The sequence below is a fragment of the Dendropsophus ebraccatus genome, chromosome 14 (genome assembly GCF_027789765.1).
Source record: "Dendropsophus ebraccatus isolate aDenEbr1 chromosome 14, aDenEbr1.pat, whole genome shotgun sequence".
NCBI classification, from domain to species: Eukaryota; Metazoa; Chordata; class Amphibia; order Anura; family Hylidae; genus Dendropsophus; species Dendropsophus ebraccatus.
Window position 1 is genome coordinate 11,378,422 of NC_091467.1, and position 23,537 is coordinate 11,401,958.

Below are 23,537 nucleotides of genomic sequence, written 5' to 3' on the forward strand. Positions count from 1 at the left end.
ACATATAGAATCACACATGGGGAGGACATATAGAATGACACATGGGGAGGATATATAGAATCACACATGGGGAGGACATATAGAATCACACATGGGGAGGACATATAGAATGACACATGGGGAGGACATATAGAATGACACATGGGGAGGACATATAGAATCACACATGGGGGACATATAGAATCACACATGGGGAGGACATATAGAATCACACATGGGGAGGACATATAGAATCACACATGGGGGACATATAGAATGACACATGGGGAGGACATATAGAATGACACATGGGGAGGAGGACATATAGAATGACACATGGGGAGGACATATAGAATGACACATGGGGAGGACATATAGAATGACACATGGGAGGACATATAGAATCACACATAGGGAGACATATAGAATCACACATGGGGAGGACATATAGAATCACACATGGGGAGGACATATAGAATCACACATGGGGAGGACATATAGAATCACACATGGGGAGGACATATAGAATCACACATGGGGAGGACAAATAGAATCACACATGGGGAGGGCATATAGAATCACACATGGGGAAGACATATAGAATCACACATGGGGAGGACATATAGAATCACACATAGGGAGGACGTGTATCCGTCATATCCATATGGCTGCCATGAATGATGTTCTATCCCCTATATGCAACCAATACATACAGATACTTGTGTTTGTCTCCACTGCGGCTGACACCAGCTATGTCACAGGTCACCACTGTTCCATCCACCCTGTTTGGGAATGGGAGCGTGTTGTTCAGGATCTGTAAGCCAGTCCTTTTAATAAGCTCCATGCAATACTAGCATTACCCTGTGGGGGCGCTGCAGGAAAACTTGCTAGCTAGTTTATCCACAGAGCCAGAGTCGTAACTGGAAATGGCTGGGCCCCATAGCAAACTTTTGATGGGGCCCCCTTCCCAACCGACCACTAAGCCTTCAAGTCTAGTCATAACTGCGATAGGTTGTCAGGATTGCTTGCAGTTAAAGGGATATTTGGAGAACCAGGTAGGCGCACTTGGACAACTGGTGCTGCAAATGATGACAGCTCAGGGACAACGGGGCCCCCTGAAGCAGCGGGCCCCATAGCAGCCGCTATGGTTGCTACAGTGGTAGTTACGCCCCTGCACAGAGCGCAGCACATGGCTGTCACATCCTGCCGAGCCCATCAGACAGTAAAGGTCATGACATCGCCTCCATAGTCTACCTAACCACCCACAATATTAGTCTGTTCCTCAGCAGCAGTATCAGAAAGGTATACAAATTTGTAATTTACTTCTATAAAAAAAAAATCTCAAGTCCTCAAGTACTTATCAGCTGCTGTTTGTCCTGCAGGAAGTGGTGTATTTTCTCTAGTCTTCTCAGTGCTCTCTGCTGCCACCTCTGTCCATATCAGGAACTGTCCAGAGCAGGAGAGGTTTTCTATGGGGATTTGCTGCTGCTCTGGACAGTTCCTAACATGGACAGAGGTGGCAGCAGAGAGCAACATGTCAGACTGGAGAAAATACACCACCTCCTGCAGGACAAACTGCAGCTGATAAGTACTGGAACTTGCATTACAGCGCTGACAAACCCCCAATAACACTTCATCTATAGCTCACAAAAGTCCTATTCATGTGTTACTTCTATAGTTTCCCCTTACTGTAGCTGCCCTACAACACTGGCCACAATGACTTTACAAGAGCCATTTGTCACCGTCCATGCTGTGCTATGTCTATAGCTGGCCGTACACTGGCTGACAGATGGACGGACAATTGCTTGTTTGTACTTTTGTCCGTTAGCGCCGCAAACATTTACAACTGTGTGTGTATCTATGTGAGATACAGCAGGGGGGCCGACGGAAAAACAAAAGGTGACCTAACGTCCAAACTGACTGTGACTATGAGAGCTATATGTCAACTGGTATAAGAAAGTTATACAGATTTGTAACTTTTGTTTAAAAACCTTAAGTCTTCCGGTACTTATCAGCTGCTGTATATCCTGCAGGAAGTGTTGTATTCTCTCCAGTCTGACACAGTGCTCTCTGCTGCCACCTCTGTCAATTTCAAGAACTGTCCAGAGCAGCAGCAAATCCCCATAGAAAACCTCTCCTGCTCTGGACAGTTCCTGACATGGACAGAGGTGGCAGCAGAGAGCACTGTGTCAGACTGGAAAGAGTACGCCACTTCCTGCAGGACATACAGCAGCTTATAAGTAGTGGAAGACTTGAAATTTTTAAATAGAAGTAAACTACAAATCTGTGTAACTTTCTAATACCAGTTGATTTCATTTTTTTTTTTTATTTTTGTTTTCAATTTTTTTTAAAGGGATAGTGTCAGCTATTAAAGATGTCCCAAACTGCTTACATGGCCACATAGCTCTGTAAGCAGTGAGACTATCAATACCTTTATCGTAGTTGTCTGAGGCTTCATTCACCTAAAAGATGCTTTTACCTATTGTTCTAGTGTCACAGAGGCGTGGCCAGTGCATCTGCTTGCTCAGGCCACGCCTCTATGACTCTTTAAAGCAGTAATAAAGAGCATTTTGTTAGGTGATTGCTGCCTTTGACATCTACCATAGTGGTATGGATAGTCTGACTACATCACTATATAGCCATGTAAGCAGTTTGTGAGGTCTTTTCCAGCTGACACTGCCCCTTTAAATAGTCTAATGTTGCCTATTTTAATGCTCTATAGTTACACATGGTCATTTTTTCTTTTTCATTAGAAAGAATGTTTAGATGACTCTCGGATGGGATTTCCAAGATCTTCTGGTGCCAGTGGCATAGCTGGTTGGCCACAACGTACTATAACAGTGACCCACTTAAAGGTCAGCTCCATTTAGGAGCAAAGTGGGATAAAAATAGGGACATATTTTGCAGGTCAATTCTTTCCAGATCCAAAACCAATCTCTTAAGTCGTCCTCTCCTAAGATAACTAGGCAGAACTGTGTATAGGAAGCTGGGTGAGTATCCTTGTGGTTGCTGAAAGTTATGTTGGTTGTCACCCGGATTTCCAGAAATAAGTACAACTCACTAAATTTATAGGTTTTAAAGGGGTACTCTGAAGAAAAAAAAAACTCAACTGGTGTCAGAAAATTATATAGATTTGTAATTTATTTCTATGTAAAAATCTCCAGTCTTCCAATACTTATCAGCTGCTGTATGTCCTGCAGGAAGTGGTGTGTTCTTTCCAGTCTGACACAGTGCTCTCTGCTGCCACCTCTGTCCATGTCAGCAACAAATCCCCATTAAAAACCTCTCCTGCCCTGGACAGAGGTGGCAGCAGAGAGCGATGTGCCAGACTGAAGAATACTCCACTTCCTGCAGCACATACAGCAGCTGTTAAGTACTGGAAGATTTACATTTTTAAATAAAGAAGTAAATTACAAACCTAACATTATTTTACAAGGGATTCGGAGCGCTCCAAGTGTTCAGAACTCCCTTTAATGATCGTCTTGGGTCCAGGTCTTACATAATTATTCTAGTGGGTAGAATAAACTCATCTTTTACCTCGTATTAACCTCGGCCCATATAAAGCTGTGTATCTGTGGAGAATGGGAGCCGTGACACATGTCCAGTCAGCTGTGAACGGCTTAATGATCCGACTGAATCCGGAGGAGCCTTGAGAATTGCCTGACTGGCCGAGATTTAACTATTCGGTGGCATGAAGTAACTTTACTTCTCCAGTGTCTGTAGGTTAGTGTGCGGTCATAAATCAGTGCTTTCCATTCCTTTGTGTGTGTGTGTATATATATATATATATATATATATATATATATATATATATATATATATATATATGGAGATTTATCCAACATGGTGTAAAGTGAAACTGGCTCAGTTGCCCCTAGCAACCAATCAGATTCCACCTTTTATTTTCCAAAGAGTCTGTGAGGAATGAAAAGAGGAATCTGATTGGTTGCTAGGAGCGACTGGGCCTGTTTCACTTTACACCATGTTTGATAAATCTCCCCCATAGTGTTTTATGGTGACCTATTTCACCCATAGACAATGTTCCGCTCTAATACATCGCACTATTGTACAAACCTGCGCGGCGCTTTTAGCATCCATTATTAAATTCATCGCAAGCTAGTCCAAAAATAGGTTATTGTAACGTTGCGGTTAATAGGTTGGGTTGAGTGGTTAACTTAAAGGGGTATTCCTAACAGAGGCCTTTTTGGCATATTCTCAGAATATCTTATAGCTTTGGCTCCTGAAATGGTGATCTCAACTGTTTTTGTAACTCCCATAGAAGTGAATGGAGAGGAAGGCACATATGTGTGTCAGCTTCTTAAAGGGGAACTGGTGTCAGAAAGGTATATAGATTTGTAGTTTACTTCTATATAAAAATCTCCAGTCTTCCAGTACTTATCAGTTGCTGTATGTCCTGCAGTAAGTGATGTATTCTTTCCAGTCTGACACAGTGCTCTCTGCTGCCACCTTTTTCCTTGTCAGGAACTGTCCAGAGCAGGAGATGGTTTCTATGGAGATTTGCTCCTGCTCTGGACAGACTTTCTGACTACACTATTATATCTGACTACACTATTAATATCCGACTACATAAACATATCAAACTACACTATTATATCTGACTACACTATTAATATCCGACTACATAAACATATCAAACTACACTATCATATCTGACTACGCTATTATATCTGACTACGCTATTATATCTGACTACGCTATCACATCTGACTACACTATTATATCTGACTACACTATTACATCTGACTACACTATCACATCTGACTACACTATTATATCTGACTACACTATTATATCTGACTACACTATTATATCTGACTATACTATCATATCTGACTACACTATCACATCTGACTACACTATTATATCTGACTACACTATCACATCTGACTACACTATTATATCTGACTACACTATCACATCTGACTACACTATTATATCTGACTACACTATCACATCTGACTACACTGTCACATCTGACTATACTATTATATCTGACTATACTATTATATCTGACTACACTATTATATCTGACTACACTATTATATCTGACTACACTATCACATCTGACTACACTATTATATCTGACTACACTATTATATCTGACTACACTATCACAACCAACTACACTATCACATCTGACTACACTATCACATCTGACTACACTATCACATCTGACTACACTATCATATCTGACTACACAATTATATCTGACTACACAATTATATCTGACTACACTATTATATCTGACTACGCTATTATATCTGACTACACTGTCACATCTGACTACACTATTATATCTGGCTACACTATTATATTTGACTATACTATTATATCTGACTACACTATCACATCTGACTATACTATTATATCTGACTAGACTATTATATCTGACTACACTATCACATCTGACTACACTATCACATCTGACTACACTATTATATCTGACTAGACTATTATATCTGACTACACAATTATATCTGACTATACTATTATATCTGACTATACTGTTATATCTGACTACACTATCACATCTGACTACACTGTCACATCTGACTACACTATTATATCTGGCTACACTATTATATATGACTATACTATTATATCTGACTACACTATCACATGTGACTATACTATTATATCTGACTAGACTATTATATCTGACTACACTATCACATCTGACTACACTCTTATATCTGACTACACTATCACATCTGACTACACTCTTATATCTGACTACACTATCACATCTGACTATACTATTATATCTGACTACACTATTATATCTGACTACACTATTATATCTGACTACACTATTACATCTGACTACACTATTTCATCTGACTACACTAATATCTGACTGCACTATTGTATCTGACTACACTATCACATCTGACTACACTATTGTATCTGACTACATTATCACATCTGACTACACTATCACATCTGACTACACTATTGTATCTGACTACACTATCACATCTGACTACACTGTCACATCTGACTACACTATTATATCTGACTACACTATCACATCTGACTACACTATCACATCTGACTATACTATTATATCTGACTACACTATTATATCTGACTACACTATTATATCTGACTACACTATCACATCTGACTACACTATTACATCTGACTACACTATTTCATCTGACTACACTCATATCTGACTACACTATTGTATCTGACTACACTATCACATCTGACTACACTATTGTATCTGACTACATTATCACATCTGACTACACTATCACATCTGACTACACTATTGTATCTGACTACACTATCACATCTGACTACACTATCACATCTGACTGGTTGTTTGTCCAAACCTGAATGCTCGGCCTGGAGAAGTTGGATGCAGCCCTAGGGAGTCCTGGAAAACATGGCTACAGCCTATGGCCTAGGGCTGCATCCAGCTTCTCCTGGCAGTGGGAGTCAAATGCCGAGTGTTCAGGTTTGGATGAACAAGAACAAGTTTGCTTTGCTACAGATTATCCTGCTTGGAGAACAGTAAAAAGCAATCCCTCCCATGGAGGAGATCCAGGAATAGAGCAGGAATAGAGCAGGGAAGTCTGGGAAAATCTGAGGGCAGCCCTGCTGTATTACCAGAAGGATTCACTATATACTGTGGAATTAGGAAGAAGTTATTACACCTCCTCTCCACCCTCTGGGACTGCATCATAGGATTAGCTGGAGGAGGTGCAGAAAGTGCAAGGCTAACCCCACCCGGCCCACCACGACATATAAACCTCCCCTATGCTTCTGCATCTCATACTGCCATATAATGCCCCATACAGCCTCTCCTGCTCGGGACAGTTCCTGACATGGACAGAGGTGGCAGCAGAGAGCACTGTGTCACACTGGAAAGAATACATCACTTCCTGTAGGACATACAGCAGCTGATAAGTACTGGAAGACTGGAGATGTTTAAATAGAAGTAATTTGAAGATCTGTATAACTTTCTAGAACAAGTTGATTTGAGAAAAAATTTTTTTCGTCGGAGTACCCCTTTAATAGACACTATCACAGATGTTCTTTCAAATTCACGAGTAAAAAAAGAATCTACTTGTCTGTCCTGTATCTATTTTCCACTTTAATTGAATAAGTGTTCCCAGTGTTTTTCCTCGCAGTTATAAAACCTCTGTACATTATAAAATAGTAACGTCGAGTCATATTGGACCTTGCACTTTCCAAATAAAATAGTTGTGTGATGAGTAAGTGCAGTTATTGCATCCAGATTGTGCGTGTCACAGGGATCCAGCCGTCTGCCGCTCACTACACACTACACGCCCAGAGCTGTTGTTTTTTTAGAGTGACTTTCTGGATTCATGTTTTAATTATTTATGCAGGGATAAGAGCACCGGATTCATTATACAGAGGACCCGTGGCCTCTCCTGACCTGTCTATAGTAGTGAATACTTGTATTTATGTTCTCATAGCTGTGCTGTTCCTCTGTTATTCTTACTAGAAATGTATGACTAAACAGCCAACTGGGTGTCACCATTTGCAGGGCCTTAGGGTAGATGGTGGCCTATACCGAATTTGATTTCGGACCCTATGAGCTGTCCCCATATGGTATCAGGCCCCTCTGGGCAGGCCTCATATGGTATCAGGCCCCCCTGGGCAGTCCCCATATTGTATCAGGCTCCTCTGGGAAGGCCCCATATGGTATCAGGCCCCTCTGAGCAGTCGTCATATGGTATCAGGCCCCTCTGGGCAGTCGTCATATGGTATCAGGCCCCACATGGTATCAGGCCCCTCTGGGCAGGCCCCATATGGTATCAGGCCCCTCTGAGCAGTCCCCATATGGTATCAGGCCCCACTGGGCAGTCGTTATATGGTATCAGGCCCCTTTGGGCAGGCCCCACATGGTATCAGGGCCCTCTGGGCATGCCCCATATGGTATCAGGCCCCTCTGGGCAGGCCCCATATGGTATCATGCCCCAAATCTATACTATATGTGTTCCCCATATAGTATAGACCCCCTCTGTGCAGGAATCCCCATATAGTATTACCTCCTCTGTGTAGCAGCCTCTATACTATATCCCCCCCATGCAGCTTTCACATACTGTAAAGCCCCCTGTGCAGCATCCCTATATAATATACACCCCCTCTGTGCAGCAGCCCCATGTGAAAACCAAAAAACATACTTACCTTTCATATCACTCCCCAGCAGCACCTCGCCCCTTCCAGAGTTTACGTCTGCAGCTATTTAGAGAGCTTACGGTGCAGGCTCCTGGCGGCGGCCCCGACACTTGCTTGGTTTGCTGGCCGGCGGTGGTCCCCTTTTGATTGATGGGGTGATGACGCCCTGTGCATTTGTTTTTTACAGTCAATTTTAACCTGTCACTAAAATGATGCACTAGAATGATGAATGATCCGAGGCCGATATATCAGAGAAGTCACAGCTAGAGTCCCATCATCATGTTTTGGCCAATTGACAGATCAGTAATAGACAGGAAGAAATGCAATGCTCTGCTGACTGCTATGAATCCATCACAAATAAAATATACAGTGATGGTATACAGACTTTCCATTAACGTAAATGACATGGCATAAATAAGCAAAAGGTCACAAGTGTTTTTGACCCCAGAACGCTGCTGAAAACTTTATCAATCTGCATAAAACCAGAACTGCCTGTCAACCAATCACAGCGCAGAGTTCATCTTACCAGAGTTCATCGAGATATAAAAGCTGAGCTGTGATTGGTTGCTACGGGCAAATGAGATTAAGAATGCTCTGTGAGCCTATAGTATGTGATATAGATGAGGTATTGGCCACTACAATGCTCTACGAGTCTATAGTCAGGGGCGGTCTTGGCATTTCTGGGGCCCCAAGCGAAGTTATGTCTGCCCCCCCCCCCCTCGACATGCGCTCCACAACAATAGACCGCTGTGTGCTGCCCCCAGTAGTATATACCCCTTGCGCGCTACCGCCAGTAGTATATACCCCTTGTGTGCTGCCCCCAGTAGTATATACCCCTTGTGTCCTGCCCCCAGTATTATATACCCCTTGTGTGCTTCCCCCAGTAGTATATAGACCCCTGTGTGTTCCCCCAGTTATATATAGCCCCCATGTGCTCCCCCAGAAGTATATAGACCTCCTGTGTGCTGCCCCAGTTGTATATAGACCCCCTGTGTGCTGCCCCCAGTCGTATATACCTACTGTGTGCTGCCCCCAGTTGTATATACCCCCTGTGTGCTCCCCCACTAGTATATAGACCCCCTGTGTGCTCCCTCAGTGGTATTTAGCCCCCCTGTGTGCTCCCCCACTTGTACATAGACCTCCTGTGTGCTCTCCCACTTGGATTTAGACCCCTGTGTGCTCCTCCAGTAGTATATAAACCTCCTGTGTGGTTCCCCCAGTAGTATATAGACCCCCTGTGCGCCCCACCAGTATTATATAGACTCCTGTGTGCTCTCCCAGTAGTATATAGACTCCTGTGTGCTCCTCCAGCAGTATATAGACCCCTTGTGGGCTGCCCCCAGTAGTATATAGACCCCTGTGTGCTCCCCAGTTATATATAGACCCCCTGTGTGCTGCCCCCAGCAGTATATAGACCCCCTGTGTGCCTCACCAGTAGTATATAGACCCCCTGTATATTCCCCCAGTAGTATATAGACCCCCTATGTGCCCCACCAGTAGTATATAGACCCATGTGTGCTCCCCCAGTAGTATATAGACCCCCTGTGTGCTCCCCCAGTAGTATATAGCCTCCCTGTGCTCCCCCACTTGAATATAGACCTCCTGTGTGCTCCCCCAGTTGTATATACACTCACCGGCCACTTTATTAGGTACACCTGTCCAACTGCACGTTACCACTTAATTTCTAATCAGCCAATCACATGGCGGCAACTCAGTGCATTTAGGCATGTTGAAATGGTCAAGACAATCTCCTGCAGTTCAAACCGAGCATCAGTATGGGGAAGAAAGGTGATTTGAGTGCCTTTGAACGTGGCATGATTGTTGGTGCCAGAAGGGCTGGTCTGAGTATTTCATAAACTGCTGATCTACTGGGATTTTGACGCACAACCATCTCTAGGGTTTACAGAGAATGGCCCGAAGAAGAAAAAACATCCAGTGAGTGGCAGTTCTGTGGGCGGAAATGCCTTGTTGATGCCAGAGGTCAGAGGAGAATGGGCAGACTGGTTCGAGCTGATAGAAAGGCAACAGTGACTCAAAAAGCCAACCGTTACAACCAAGGTAGGCAGAAGAGCATCTCTGAACGCACAGTACCTCCAACTTTGAGGCAGATGGGCTACAGCAGCAGAAGACCACACCGGGTGCCACTCCGCTCAGCTAAGAACAGGAAACTGAGGCTACAATTTGCACAAGCTCATCGAAATTGGACAGTAGAAGATTGGAAAAACGTTGCCTGGTCTGATGAGTCTCGATTTCTGCTGCGACATTCGGATGGTAGGGTCAGAATTTGGCGCCAACAACATGAAAGCATGGATCCATCCTGCCTTGTATCAGCGGTTCAGGCTGGTGGTGGTGGTGTCATGGTGTGGGGAATATTTTCTTGGCACTCTTTGGGCCCCTTGGTACCAATTGAGCATCGTTGCAACGCCACAGCCTACCTGAGTATTGTTGCTGACCATGTCCATCCCTTTATGACCACAATGTACCCAACATCTGATGGCGACTTTCAGCAGGATAATACGCCATGTCATAAAGCTAGAATCATCTCAGACTGGTTTCTTGAACATGACAAAGAGTTCACTGTACTCCAATGGCCTCCACAGTCACCAGATCTCAATCCAATAGAGCATCTTTGGGATGTGGTGGAACGGGAGATTCGCATCATGGATGTGCAGCCGACAAATCTGCGGCAACTGTGTGATGTCATCATGTCAATATGGACCAAAATCTCTGAGGAAGCTTCCAGCACCTTGTTGTATCTATGCCACCAAGAATTGAGGCAGTTCTGAAGGGAAAAGGGGGTCCAACCCGTTACTAGCATGGTGTACCTAATAAAGTGGCCGGTGAGTGTAGAGCCCATTCTGCTGCCCCAAGTAGTATATAGACCCCCTGTGTGCTGCCCCCAGTAGTATATAGAGCCCCCTGTGAAGCCCCAGTAGTTTATAGCCCCCCTGTGTGCTCCCCCAGTTATATATAGCCCCCCTGTGTGCTCCCCCTGTTATATAGCCCCCCTGTGTGCTCCCCCATTTATATATTCCCCCACTGTGCTCTCCCCCAGTTAAACAGACCCCTGTGTGCTCCCCCTCCCATATAGTATATAACACAATAAAACAAACACTTATACTCACCTGGGTCCGGGCGTCTCCTCTTCTCTTCATTCTTGTGGCCGCTGGAAGGGTTTTCCCTGCGATTAAAAGAGGCCGCACTTCCCTTGTTCTGGCGCCGATGCTCCAGTGATGTCACTGGAGCGCCGGCACCACAAGGACAAAGTGGCCACTTGTGACCACAGGGTAAACACTTTCTGTGGCCACAAGAGTGACTGACAGGAAGGGAGCCAATGGCTCCCGCCCTGTAAGTGCTGCTGCTGCATGTAACTATGAGCGCTCATTACGAGTGCTCATAGTTACTGTTCAGATCGCAGCAGCGAGCGGGGCAGCGGCCCTGTCCAGCGGTCTTGAGCACAAGAGCAGGACGTGGGGGCCCCCCTGGATGTTGGGGGCCCCAAGCGATCGCTTGGTGTGCTTGGTGCCAAAGACCGCTACTGTCTATAGTATGTGATATAGATGAGGTATTGGCCCCTACAATGCTCTGTGAGTCTATAGTATGTGATATAGATGAGGGATTGGCCACTACAATGCTCTGTGAATCTATAGTATGTGATATAGATGAGGTATTGGCCCCTACAATGCTCTGTGAGTCTATAGTATGTGATATACATGAGGTATAGGCCACTACAATGCTCTGTGAATCTACAGTATGTGATATAGATTAGGTATTGGCCCCTACAATACTCTGTGAGTCTATTGTATGTGACATACATGAGGTATAGGCCACTACAATGCTCTGTAAGTCTATAGTATGTGGTATAGATGAGGTATTGGCCACTACAATGCTCTACGAGTCTATAGTATGTGATATAGATGAGGTATTGGCCACTACAATGCTCTGTGAGTGTATAGTATGTGATATACATGAGGTATAGGCCACTACAATGCTCTGTAAGTCTATAGTATGTGATATAGATGAGGTATTGCCGCTACAATGCTCTGTGAGCCTATAGTATGTGATATACATGAGGTATTGGCCACTACAATGCTCTGTGAGTCTATAGTATGTGATATAGATGAGGTATTGGCCACTACAATGCTCTGTGAGTCTATAGTAGCAGTCTACTTATCTACCATCTTCTCTCCCCAGTGAAGTATATGAAGGAGATCTCCCCCTTCTTCAAAAGCTCTACCTCCAGCGGCTCAGGGAGCTGGGATGGCACCTCCCCCCTCCCTCCCCTGAAGAAGAGCCCGGCCCTGCCTCCTCGGGATATAAAGGATGGCAAGAGTATACCGCTGAAGATGTGTTATGTGTCCCGCACATCCTTACCTGCTGATCCTGAGCCAAGGTAAGAGGAGAAATGGGCAGCCATGATGTTCCTATAGTCTTAAAGGGGCACTCTGGAGGGAAAAAATGTTTTAAATCAACTGGTGTCAGAAAGGTATAAAGATTTGTAAATTACTTCTATTTTAAAATCTCAAGTCTTCCAGTACTTATCAGCTGCTGTATGTTCTGCAGGAAGAGGTGTATTCTTTCCAGTCTGACACAGTGTTCTCTGCTGCCATCTCTGTCCATGGCAGGAACTGTCCAGAGCAGTAGTAAATATCTATAGAAAACCTCTGCTGCTCTGGACAGTTCCTGACATGGACAGAGGTGGCAGCAGAGAGCACTGTGTCAGACTGGAGAGAATACACCACTTCCTGCAGGACATACAGCACCTGATAAGTACTGGAAGACTGGAGATTTTTTAAATAGAAGCTATTTACAGATCTGTATAACTTTCTTACACCAGTTGATTTTTTTAAAGTGATGCATAAAAACTTGCAGATCCTTAGGGCTCTATTACATGGAGAGATAATCGCCCAAATCGGGCTGATTACCGCTCTGTGTAATAGAGACAACGATCGGTCGGTGAAACGATCATCTGCTGATCATTGGTTTAGGGTCCATTTACACAGAAAGATTATCGGACAGATTATCTGCCAAAGATTTGAAGCCAAAGCCAGGAATGGATTTGAAAAGAGGAAAAATCTCAGGCTTTCCTTTATGACCTGATCTCTGTTTATAGTCTGTTTCTGGCTTTGGCTTCAAATCGTTGGCAGATAATCTGTCAGATAATCTTTCTGTGTAAATGGACGCTTAGGTTTGGACCTAAAATCATTGGGCACCGACGGCTGATGATTGCCCAAACACCTTACCTCTCCCGCTCTTGTCTCCTGTGCTCCGCAGCTTCCCGGTCCTGGCAGCTGCAGCATCTGAGCGGCCTGTCAGCTGGCAGACCGCTCAGCCAATCCCAGGCAGCAGTGGTTCTGCCCTGTGATTGGCTGAGCAGCCTGTCAGCTGACAAGCCGCTCAGCCAATCCCAGGCCGTGGCAGTCCTGTCCTATGATTGGCTGAGCAGCCTGTCAACTGACAGGCCGCTCAGATGCTGCAGCTGCCAGGACCGGGAAGCTGCGGAACACAGGAGAGAAGACCGGGAGCGAGGAGAGGTAAAGTATCAGGTGTTTGGGCAAGGGCTGCATGGACATTGCTAACGATGTCCATGCAGTCCTTACTGCCCGATTATCGGCCATCTAATAGGTCCAGTAAATGAGCCCCGATCTAGCTGATTGGCGCGCGTTTACTAAAATCGTAGCCGTAGTCGGCCGTGTAATAGGACTCCTAGGGCCCTATTCCACCGGACGATTATCGTTCGCATAATCGTTAACGATAAACGATCCAAACGACCGCTATTGCGAAAGACCTGAAATCGTTCACCCATTTACATGGAACGATAATCGTTACTTATGATCGTTCTTGCGGTCGTCTTGTTGTCGCTATTGCGTCCGTCACTACTGGGAACGGCCAAACAACTTCTTATTCAATGCGAACGATTTGCGAACGAGCAACGATAAAAATAGGTCCAGGTCTTATTCAACGATTTCTCGTTCGGTCGTTAGTCGTTAACTGCTATTTACCCAAACGATTATCGTTTAGATTTAACCGATTTACCGATAATCTGAACGATAATTGTCCGGTGGAATAGGACTCTTACTCTTGTTTTAGAGTCATATCTATGTGTTCGCCTGTCTGTTTGTACAGATATCTGGAGATTTGCGCAGCAGATGGAAGAGATGTTCTTTTTCTCCGAGCAAAGGATGAAGGTACAGCCCAGTCCTGGTTCAGCGCCATCCATGCCAATGTCAATGCCCTGATACCCCGGGTGAGAGAGGACGTCAAACAGCTGGTGGGCAAGGAGGTCAAACACATGGGGTGGCTGACGGAGCAGGTAGGAGGCTCATCACAAGGCACAGGGAAGGGATATCCTCTCCTGTCACCTATAGATGTTCTTTTCTTGTTTTTCTAGTTGCCACAAGATGAGAAGCAGAAACTCCTGGCAATCCTTACAGAAAAAGATCTGCTCTTATACAATAGTCTCCCCCACACCAGAGATGGATTCAGTAAACCCGTCTTCTGCCACCCGCTGATCGCCACCAGGTAAGGGAGAAATGCTCAAGTGTCATAGAGGTGGTGCTGAGCTGCAGCATGCATGCCTCCTCCCTCCTCCACCCCTCCCTGCCCTACATGACTGATGTGCAAGGCTCAGTGCTGGAAGCCTTGTACAGTAGAGATGAGCACAGCTGGAGCATGCTCGAGTCCGATTGCTCAGCATTTGATTACCGGTGGCTGGAGAAGTTGAATGCAGCTCGATGTAATCCTGGAAAACCTGGATATAGCCTATGGCTGTATACCTGTTTCCCAGGATTCCTTAGGGCTGCATCCAACTTCTTCAGCTGCCAGAAATCAAATGCTGAGCAATCGGACTTGAGCATGCTCAGGTTGCGCCCAACCCTACTGTTCATCAGTCATACAGAGAAGGGAGGGGTGGGGGAGGGTAGGCACCAAAACAGGACAACAAAGAGTTCATTTACAGCTACATCACCAGGCTATCTCCTCTGACAGTCACCACTGACCTCTCTGACCACTGAATACCGGCTTTCACACAGGTCCCATTGTGTAATCCTCTGTTCTCTGCTGGCGACTAATCTCCCTCCTCCCCCTCCCCTCTCCATAGGTTACACAGGGCCCGACTGATGTAAAAGAGTTGAGATTTCCTGATAATGAGCAGTGAATGAGAGAGAGGAGGGGGGGGGGAGGGGAAAGGCTTTTTGAATACAGATAATGGCATAGTTGCCTAATAAACCCAATTACAAAGTTTCTTTAAATCGCCTGAACTATTAATTTCTGCAAAATGGGGATTTGCAACCGCTCTGGACAGTTCCTGACATGGACAGAGGTGGCAGCAGAGAGCACTGTGTCAGATTGGAAAGAATACACCGCTTCCTGCAGGACATACAGTACTGGAAGATTTGAGTTTTTTTTTTTTTTTTTTTTAAATAGAGGTAAATTACAAATCTATATAACTTTCTGAAACCAGAAAGAAAAAGATTTTCACCGGATAACCCCTTTAAGCTCCATTCACTTCAATGGGTTGCAAAACCCAAACTGGAAACAAGAGTGGTGCATTGTCTGGAAGAAAGTAGTCATGTTTTTCTAAACCTGAATAATCCCTTTAAGTGATTTCACATTGATCTCAGAGATTTTACCAAAAACAGTAATTGTTGGACACAATGTAATCTTCCCAGGATATTTCTTCCTTGTTCCCTTTTGTTGAAGTTTGCAGCACATTAGTCATTTGTATTTTGGAGCAGAATTTTTAAAGATTCACTCAAACCTCAAACATCTAAGATTTCACATGGAAGAGGGTCATACTAGATTTCATTTGTGTGACTATGCTGCCACCTTGTGGCAGAATGTAATTTCTGCAAGTATTTGCTGTTTGGTTCTATTGTTCTCAAATGACACACACAAAAAAAAGTTTCCATTCAATTTTTTGGGTAAAATCTTAGTATGATTTAGTATGAGTATAATATTCTGCTTTTTCCTCATAGACTTGTACATTCTGGGCCCCCAAAAAGCACGGCCTTGTACAACACTGAGCTGACCTTTGCCCTGCGCTCCGGCACCCAGAAGGGGGTGGAGACCCATTTGTTTAGCGTGGAGACACATCGAGAGCTGGCGGAGTGGACCCGGGCTCTGGTAGATGGGTGCCACAATGCAGCCGAGCTCATCCAGGAGGTGACCACAGGTCAGTGCCACATGTATATTACTTAGGCTGTGTGCACACGTTGCTCTTTTGCCACAATTTTTGCAGCATTTTTTAACTGTTTTGATATTTTACTACAGTCCGTGCAAAATCGCGTAAAATATGGCAAAACCACAATGCTTGATCACAACTTTAAGGGTAAACTCACACGGGGGGATCCGCCGGGAGTTTCACGCACGAAATCCGCAGCTAATCCGCAATACATGTAATAATATTATTATTATTATTATTATTATTATTATGTGTATTGCGGATTAGCTGCGGATTTCGTGCGTGAAACTCCTGGCCGATCTACCCGTGTGAAATTACCCTAAAGGGGTGCTCCAGAGATTTTTTTTTTCCCCTTTAAATCAGCTTTTTTTTTAAAAGTTATACAGATGTGTAAATGACTTCTAGTACTTATCAGCTGCTGTATGTCCTGCAGGAAGTAGTATATTCTTTCCAGTCTGGCACAGTGCTCTCTGCTGCCACCTCTGTCCATGTCAGGAACTGTCCAGAGCAGGAGAGGTTTTCTATGGGGATTTGCTGCTGCTCTGGACAGTTCCTGACATGGACAGAGGGGACTGGAGCAGAGAGACTGGAAAGAATACACCACTTCCTGCAGGACATACAGCAGCTGATAAGTACTGGAAGACTGGAGATTTTTTTTAAAATAGTATTTTAGAAACCTCTTTAACTTTCTTTGACACCAGTTGATTTGAAAAAATAAGTAAATAATAATAATAATAAATAATTAAAAAATAAATAATAATAATAATAATAATAATAGTAATAATAAATAATTTAAAAAAATATATCATAATAATAATAATAAAAAAAATCTCCAGGGTACCCCTTTAAGTATATGAACAATATTTGAACATGAAAAGGGTTCTATATCTTAGAATGTAAGATATAGAACCCTTTTCATGTTCAAATATTGTTCATATACTTAAAAGGGTACCCTGGAGATTTTTATTATTATTATTATTATTAATAATTTATTTTTTTATTATTTTTTTTATTATTTATTTATTTTATTTTTTTCAATGCACCATGTAAGGAAACACGTTCCAGACATAACAACATGAATCTAAGACTTAGATATATGTTGTTATGTCTGGAACGTGTTTCCTTACGTGGTGCATTAAAAGAAAATATATATATATATTTGGCTTCTGTCCGCCTTACCCATAATCCTCTCTCCTTCTCCAGCTTGTACATGGGGCGGGAAAGAGTGCGCACTTTCCATACACATTGACCAAGGATTCACTCTGTTTACTGAAGAACCTGGACTAAACAGGGTCATCCATCTTCATAAACCTTTCGAGAGGCTTCGCATGTCGTCTGACGATGGCGCCAGGATGCTGTATCTGGACTTCGGCAAACCGGAGGGAGAAATAGTACGTATAATAACATTGCATTGATCTTTATGGCGTTAGTCCATCACGACCATCTTATAACCCAGGGTCACTCATCTTTATGTTTGTTCCTGCTGTTGTTGCATTTTACTGCAGCAATAGGGAGCATGCAAGTGAATGCTGTATTCTTTCCAGTCTTCCAATACCTATCAGCTGCTGTATGTCCTGCAGGAAGTGGTGTATTCTTTCCAGTCTGACAGTGCTCTCTGCTGCCACCTCTGTCCATGTCAGGAACTGTCCAGAGCAGGAGAGGTTTTCTATGGGGATTTTCTACTGCTCTGGACAGTTCCTGACATGGACAGAGGTGGCAGCAGAGAGCACTGTGTCAGCCTGAAAAAAATACACCACTTCCTGCAGCAGCTGTTAAGTGCTGGAAGACTGGAGATTATTAAATAGAAGTAATTTACAAATCCATATAACTTTCTGACACCAGTTGATTTAAAAGTAATTTTCCCGCTTCGGAGTACATGAGTACCCCTTTAAGCACTATATACAGGTATTATCTTGATCCTGTTTGGCAGTAATATTTAGGCAAGTAGGGTCTAAATACCTCCATACAGTGCTTAAAGTGAACCTGTCTTGTAGAAACGCAGTACCAAAGTGCTGACAGGGTTGAATATTCTGTGAAAGGATACACAGATTACTTTTTATTGAGCTGTCGGACTGCAGTGTGCTAATAAATACTGAGGGACATTTATCAAACATGGTGTAAAGTGAAACTGGCTCAGTTGCCCCTAGCAACCAATCAGATTCCACCTTTCATTTTCCAAAGAGTCTGTGAGGAATGAGAAGTGGAATCTGATTGGTTGCTAGGGGCAACTGATCCACATTCACTTTACACCATGTTTGATAAATCTCCGCCTCTGTTTTTGATGCAGTAAAGTGCCAAAAAGAGGTGTGGCCCAAGCATGTAAGGGCTCTGGTCTGCCTTGGCCACACCTCTTTGGCATTTCATTGCAGCATAAAACAAAGAAAGAGCTAAAGCACTACACTACTATACTGACACAACAGTCTCAGTTCAGTAGCTTGGTGCTTTACCTGTTCCAGAGCTAACTGTATTGAATTATGGTGTAGGAAGTCCCACAAGTGTCAGTCTGTGATATATATCCAGCAGTGGCGTAGCTACCATAGAGGCAGGTTAGGCAGTTGCTATGGGGCCCGTGCAGGAGGGGGGCCCGAGGGAGAAGGTAAGAGCATGTGTCCTTCTGCTTAACCCCTTATGTACTACAGTGTGTAAGTGACCCAATGTTTACTTACATGCTGCAACACAAAAAAAGGGTTAACAAGCAGAAGAAAGAGATCTCTGCTTCACTGCACTGATAACCTCTGACCTCTGTTCTCCAGCTGTAATCAAAGAAAGAAAAGAAAATGTGCAGAGGTTATCAGTGCACCAGCAGTAAAGCATATATACTGTATATATATATATATATATATATATATATATATATATATATATATATATTTTTTTTTTTTAAATATTTTTATATATTTATATTTTTATATTTGTGTTTTGCCTAGGGGAGGGGGGCCCTTAACAATTTTTGTCAATTCTTTCGGCGAAATGCGGAATCCGCCCGTGCATAGAATGGTGTCTATGGCACGGGCGGAGAGGCGTGCGGCCATGAGCGCGTTCTAGCTTCGGCGGAATTTATCTGCGAGAATTCCATAGTCTGAACCCACCCTTACTGTAAACCAGAGGGGAAGAAGGGTTACCACTGCAAATCTATATATATCACCATATATCACAGACATGTGTATACAGCCTAAGGCCATGTTCACATGGCGTATGAGACCGGCTGTTCTGTGTCCGTTTTTTGCGTGGCCTGATGGAATCCCGGACGAAGTCTATATTATGTTTATAAACTTCGTCCGGGATTCCATTCATTAAAATACAACGTATGTTTAGCAAATTGCAACAACCGCCGTGATTTATGCTAAACATACGTTGTGTGAACATGACCTTAGTCTAGACCAGAGGGGAAGAAGAGGGGTTACCACTGCCAATCTACAGTATATCACCCAAATATCACAGACATACACATGTTCACACACTGTTGATATTGAGTGGATGGCCGCCATTTAATGGCAAATAATTGCTGTTATTTTAAAACAATGGACGTTGTTTTGAAATAATGTCCGTTATTTGACATGAAATGGCAGCCTTCCACTTATTTTTAACAGTGTGTGAACATAGGGTGAGATTTATCAAACATGGTGTAAAGTGAGACTGGCTCAGTTGCCCCTAGCAACCAATCAGATTCCACCTTTCATTCCTCACAGACTCTTTGGAAAATGAAAGGTGGAATCTGATTGGTTGCTAGGGGGAACTGGGCCAGTTTCACTTTACACCATGTCTGATAAATCTCCCCCCATAGTCTTTACTGGCTATGTTCATACTCCTGGACTGGGTTGCAAAATACTGAACAAAAATACTGTGTGTAAACGCAGGCTCAGTCTGGACCAGAGGGGAAGAAGGGTTACTACTGCCAATCTACACCGCTATTTTGAATTAACATTTCTTTTTTTTTTCTTCCTCCTAGCAACTGGATCTTCATTCTTGCCCCAAAACCATTGTCTTCATCATCCATTCTTTCTTGTCAGCCAAGATATCTCGTCTTGGTATTTTACCTTAAAAAAAGCAAAGGATTATGGGAGAAGCTACACGGTCTATGCACTAACCCAACCTGGAAGAAGAGCAGATAGGCTGAGTAACTGGGAGTGTCTGAGTAGGTACGGGCTGCCGACCACTCCGGAGGATTGATAGGAGGTGCCTAGCCGTCTCTGCCAGCAGTATATAGTGCCTTATGTGTGATGTCTGGAGGAGGAGCCGCCTCGCCTACAGGGGGCAGAACTGTTCGTGCCTTCGGCTTATTTCTACAATGAGATGTCCGCGACACGCCCTGCGCCAATACATCATAGTCTATGCCGGAATCTTTTTTTTTTTCACTCTTTGTGGTTTTTATTCTAAGTATATATACAGATATGTCTATGTATATCCAATCAGAGTTCAGAGCAGATATATTTAATTTTTATTACAGTTGATAGTATGTGCGTGTGGGACATCCGACAGGTCTCTGGTCCAGAGGAGGTGGCAGCTTTCTATTGGCCGGCACAATCTGCTCGCCATTTTATTAGTATTGCTTATAGCGCTAGAAAAAGGGGGTCAGATGACATAGTGCCAGGTCCACCATTATGTGTGTGTTATGAAGGGTATAACTTAAAGGGGCACTCCTGAGAGTTTTTTATTTTTTTTATTTTTAATCAACTGGTTTCAGAATTTTTTTTTTGTGTTTAAAAATCTACAGTCTTCCAGTACTTATCAGCTGCTGTATGTCCTGCAGGAAGTGGTGTATTCTTCCCAGTGTGACACAGTGCTCTCTGCTGCCACCTCTGTCCATTTTAGGAACTGTCCAGAGCAGGAGAGGTTTTCTATTTCGGATTTGCTGACCTGGACAGAGGTGGCAGCAGAGAGCAGAGTGTCAGACTGGAATGAATACACCACTTCCTGCAGGACATATAGCAGCTGATAAGTACTGGATGATTGGACATTTTTAAATAGAAGTAAATTACTAACTTTCTGTTACCAGTTCATTTGAAAACTTTATTCTCCGGAATACCCCTTTAATATATATATATATATATCGCTGATTCCCGTTAGACCCTATTCTAATTATGACTACCCCTTTAAAACATGTTGAATAATGCCGTAGTTAAAGGGGCTTTATAGGACTTCTATATTATTGATCCATTCTAATGGTGTGTTTACACAGACAGATTTATCTGACAGATCTTTGAAGCCAAAGCCAGGAACAGACTATAAACAGGGATCAGGTCATAAAGGAAAGACTGGGATCTCTTCTCTTTTCAAATCCATTCCTGGCTTTGGCTACCAAAATCTGTCAGATAAATCGCTCTGTGTAAACGCACCATAAGGATACGCCATCAATATCAGATTTATTGGGCTTCTACCCTAACAGTGCGTTTACACAGGTAGATTTATCGGACAGATTTTAGAAGCCAAAGCCAGGAATGGATTTGAAAAGAGGAGAAATCCCCGTCTTTCCTTTATGACCTGATCCCTGTTTATAGTCTGTTCCTGGCTTTGGCTTCAAAGATCTGTCAGATAAATTTGTCTGTCTAAACGCAACATAATAGTGCGTTTACACAGGCAGTTTTATCTGACAGATTGTGGAAGCCAAAGCCAGGAATGGAGTTAAAAAGAGGATAAATCTCAGTCTTTCCTTTATGTTCTGTTCTCTGTTTATAGTCTGTTCCTGGCTTTGGCTTCAAAAATCTGTCAGATAAATCTGCCTGTCTAAGGGTCCATTTACACAAAGTTTATCTGACAGATTATCTGACAAAGATTTGAAGCCAAAGCCAGGAATGGATTTAAAAGAGGAGAAATCTCAGGCTTTCTTTTATGACCTGATCTCTGTTTATAGTTTGTTCCTGGCTTTGGCTTCAAATCTTTGGCAGATCATCTGTCAGATAATCTTTCTGTGTAAATGGACCCTAAACGCACCATTAGCACCACTGATAATCAGCTAATTAAAGGTAGGTGGTGTTTCTTTTGCTTTCTAGGCACAGCGCCATACGTTTGATAGTGGCTGCACCTGGTATTGCAGCTTGCCTAATTAAAGTGAAAGGCTTGAGCCGTAATACTAGGCACAGCTGCTACCAACTGTACAGAGCAAAGACAAGGGCCAGCGGGCTGGAAGGATCCAGGCAAGTAATTGTAGGGAGTCAAAAAGCCACAACCATAACCTCACATTGATGGCCCTTTTATCATGATCCAAAAAGCTGAGGTTTTAATGAATTTATTATGTTATATTAAAGGGGTTATCCAGCGCTACAAAAACATGGCCGCTTTTCCCCCTCTCTTGCCTCCAGATTGGGTGCGGTTTCAAACTCAGTTCCATTAAAGTAAATGGAGCTTAATTGCAAACCACACCTGAACTGGAGACAAGAGAGGGGGGAAAGTGGCCATGTTTTTGTAGTGCTGGATAACCCCTTTAAAGACCACCTTTAGGCCTCATGCACACGGTTGTATCGGGAGGCGGCGGTGCTCCATAGAACGCTTGTCATACAGGCTCAGCCGTGTACATGAGGCCTATACGCGTCTCACTGGAAGATTACATGGTCCAGAAGTTGTGCTCTACTGTTCTAATATATAATAAATATACGATTCTCTTCCATCATCACCCTAATCTGAAGCTATAAATTCTGAACCAGTTGTTAATCGCACAATAACTATATTTTTCTGGTTTGTTAGAAATATAAATAAACCAATAATGATAAACAAAACTACTTTTTTAATAGTTTTTAGTTCACAAAAAATGTCAAATCACCTGGTGCCAGAAAGTGCCATAGATTTGTAATTTACTTCTATTAAAAAATCTCCAGTCTTCCAGTACTTATCAGCTGCTGTATGTCCTGCAGGAAGTGGTGTATTCCTTCCAGTCTGACACAGTGCTCTCTGCTGCCACCTCTGTCCATGTCAGGAACTGTCCAGAGCAGGAGAGGCTTTTTATGGGCAGTTCCTGACATGGACAGAGGTGGCAGCAGAGAGCACTGTGTCAGACTGGTACAAATACACCACTTCCTGCAGGACATACAGCATCTGATAAGTACTGGAAGAGTGACGTTTTTTTAAATTGAAGTGTCCTGCAGGACAAGGATGGAATGAAGTCGGGGAGTGAGATTGTGTGGCATGATTCAGGGCGTTGTCTACTGCTCTTTTTATTCCTAGACCACAAATACGCTATAACAACCCACCTATAATGCAGGAG

The 23,537-nt window shown here is 43.4% G+C and overlaps 1 protein-coding gene and 1 long non-coding RNA gene across 2 annotated transcripts in view; one reads left to right on the forward strand and one right to left on the reverse strand.

Moving 5' to 3' along the window:
• SNTA1 (syntrophin alpha 1) overlaps positions 1 to 23,052 on the forward strand; it is a 34,922-nt gene extending 11,870 nt beyond the window's left edge. The window contains exons 3-8 of the mRNA XM_069952515.1: positions 12,352 to 12,550; positions 14,284 to 14,470; positions 14,549 to 14,679; positions 16,134 to 16,330; positions 17,543 to 17,730; positions 20,289 to 23,052. Of these exons, the coding sequence (XP_069808616.1) occupies positions 12,352 to 12,550; positions 14,284 to 14,470; positions 14,549 to 14,679; positions 16,134 to 16,330; positions 17,543 to 17,730; positions 20,289 to 20,381 (995 nt within the window). The 3' untranslated portion in view covers positions 20,382 to 23,052. The remainder of the gene's footprint in view (positions 1 to 12,351; positions 12,551 to 14,283; positions 14,471 to 14,548; positions 14,680 to 16,133; positions 16,331 to 17,542; positions 17,731 to 20,288) is intronic.
• LOC138772247 (uncharacterized) overlaps positions 1 to 23,537 on the reverse strand; it is a 334,081-nt gene that overhangs the window by 63,304 nt on the left and 247,240 nt on the right. The window lies entirely within an intron of this gene.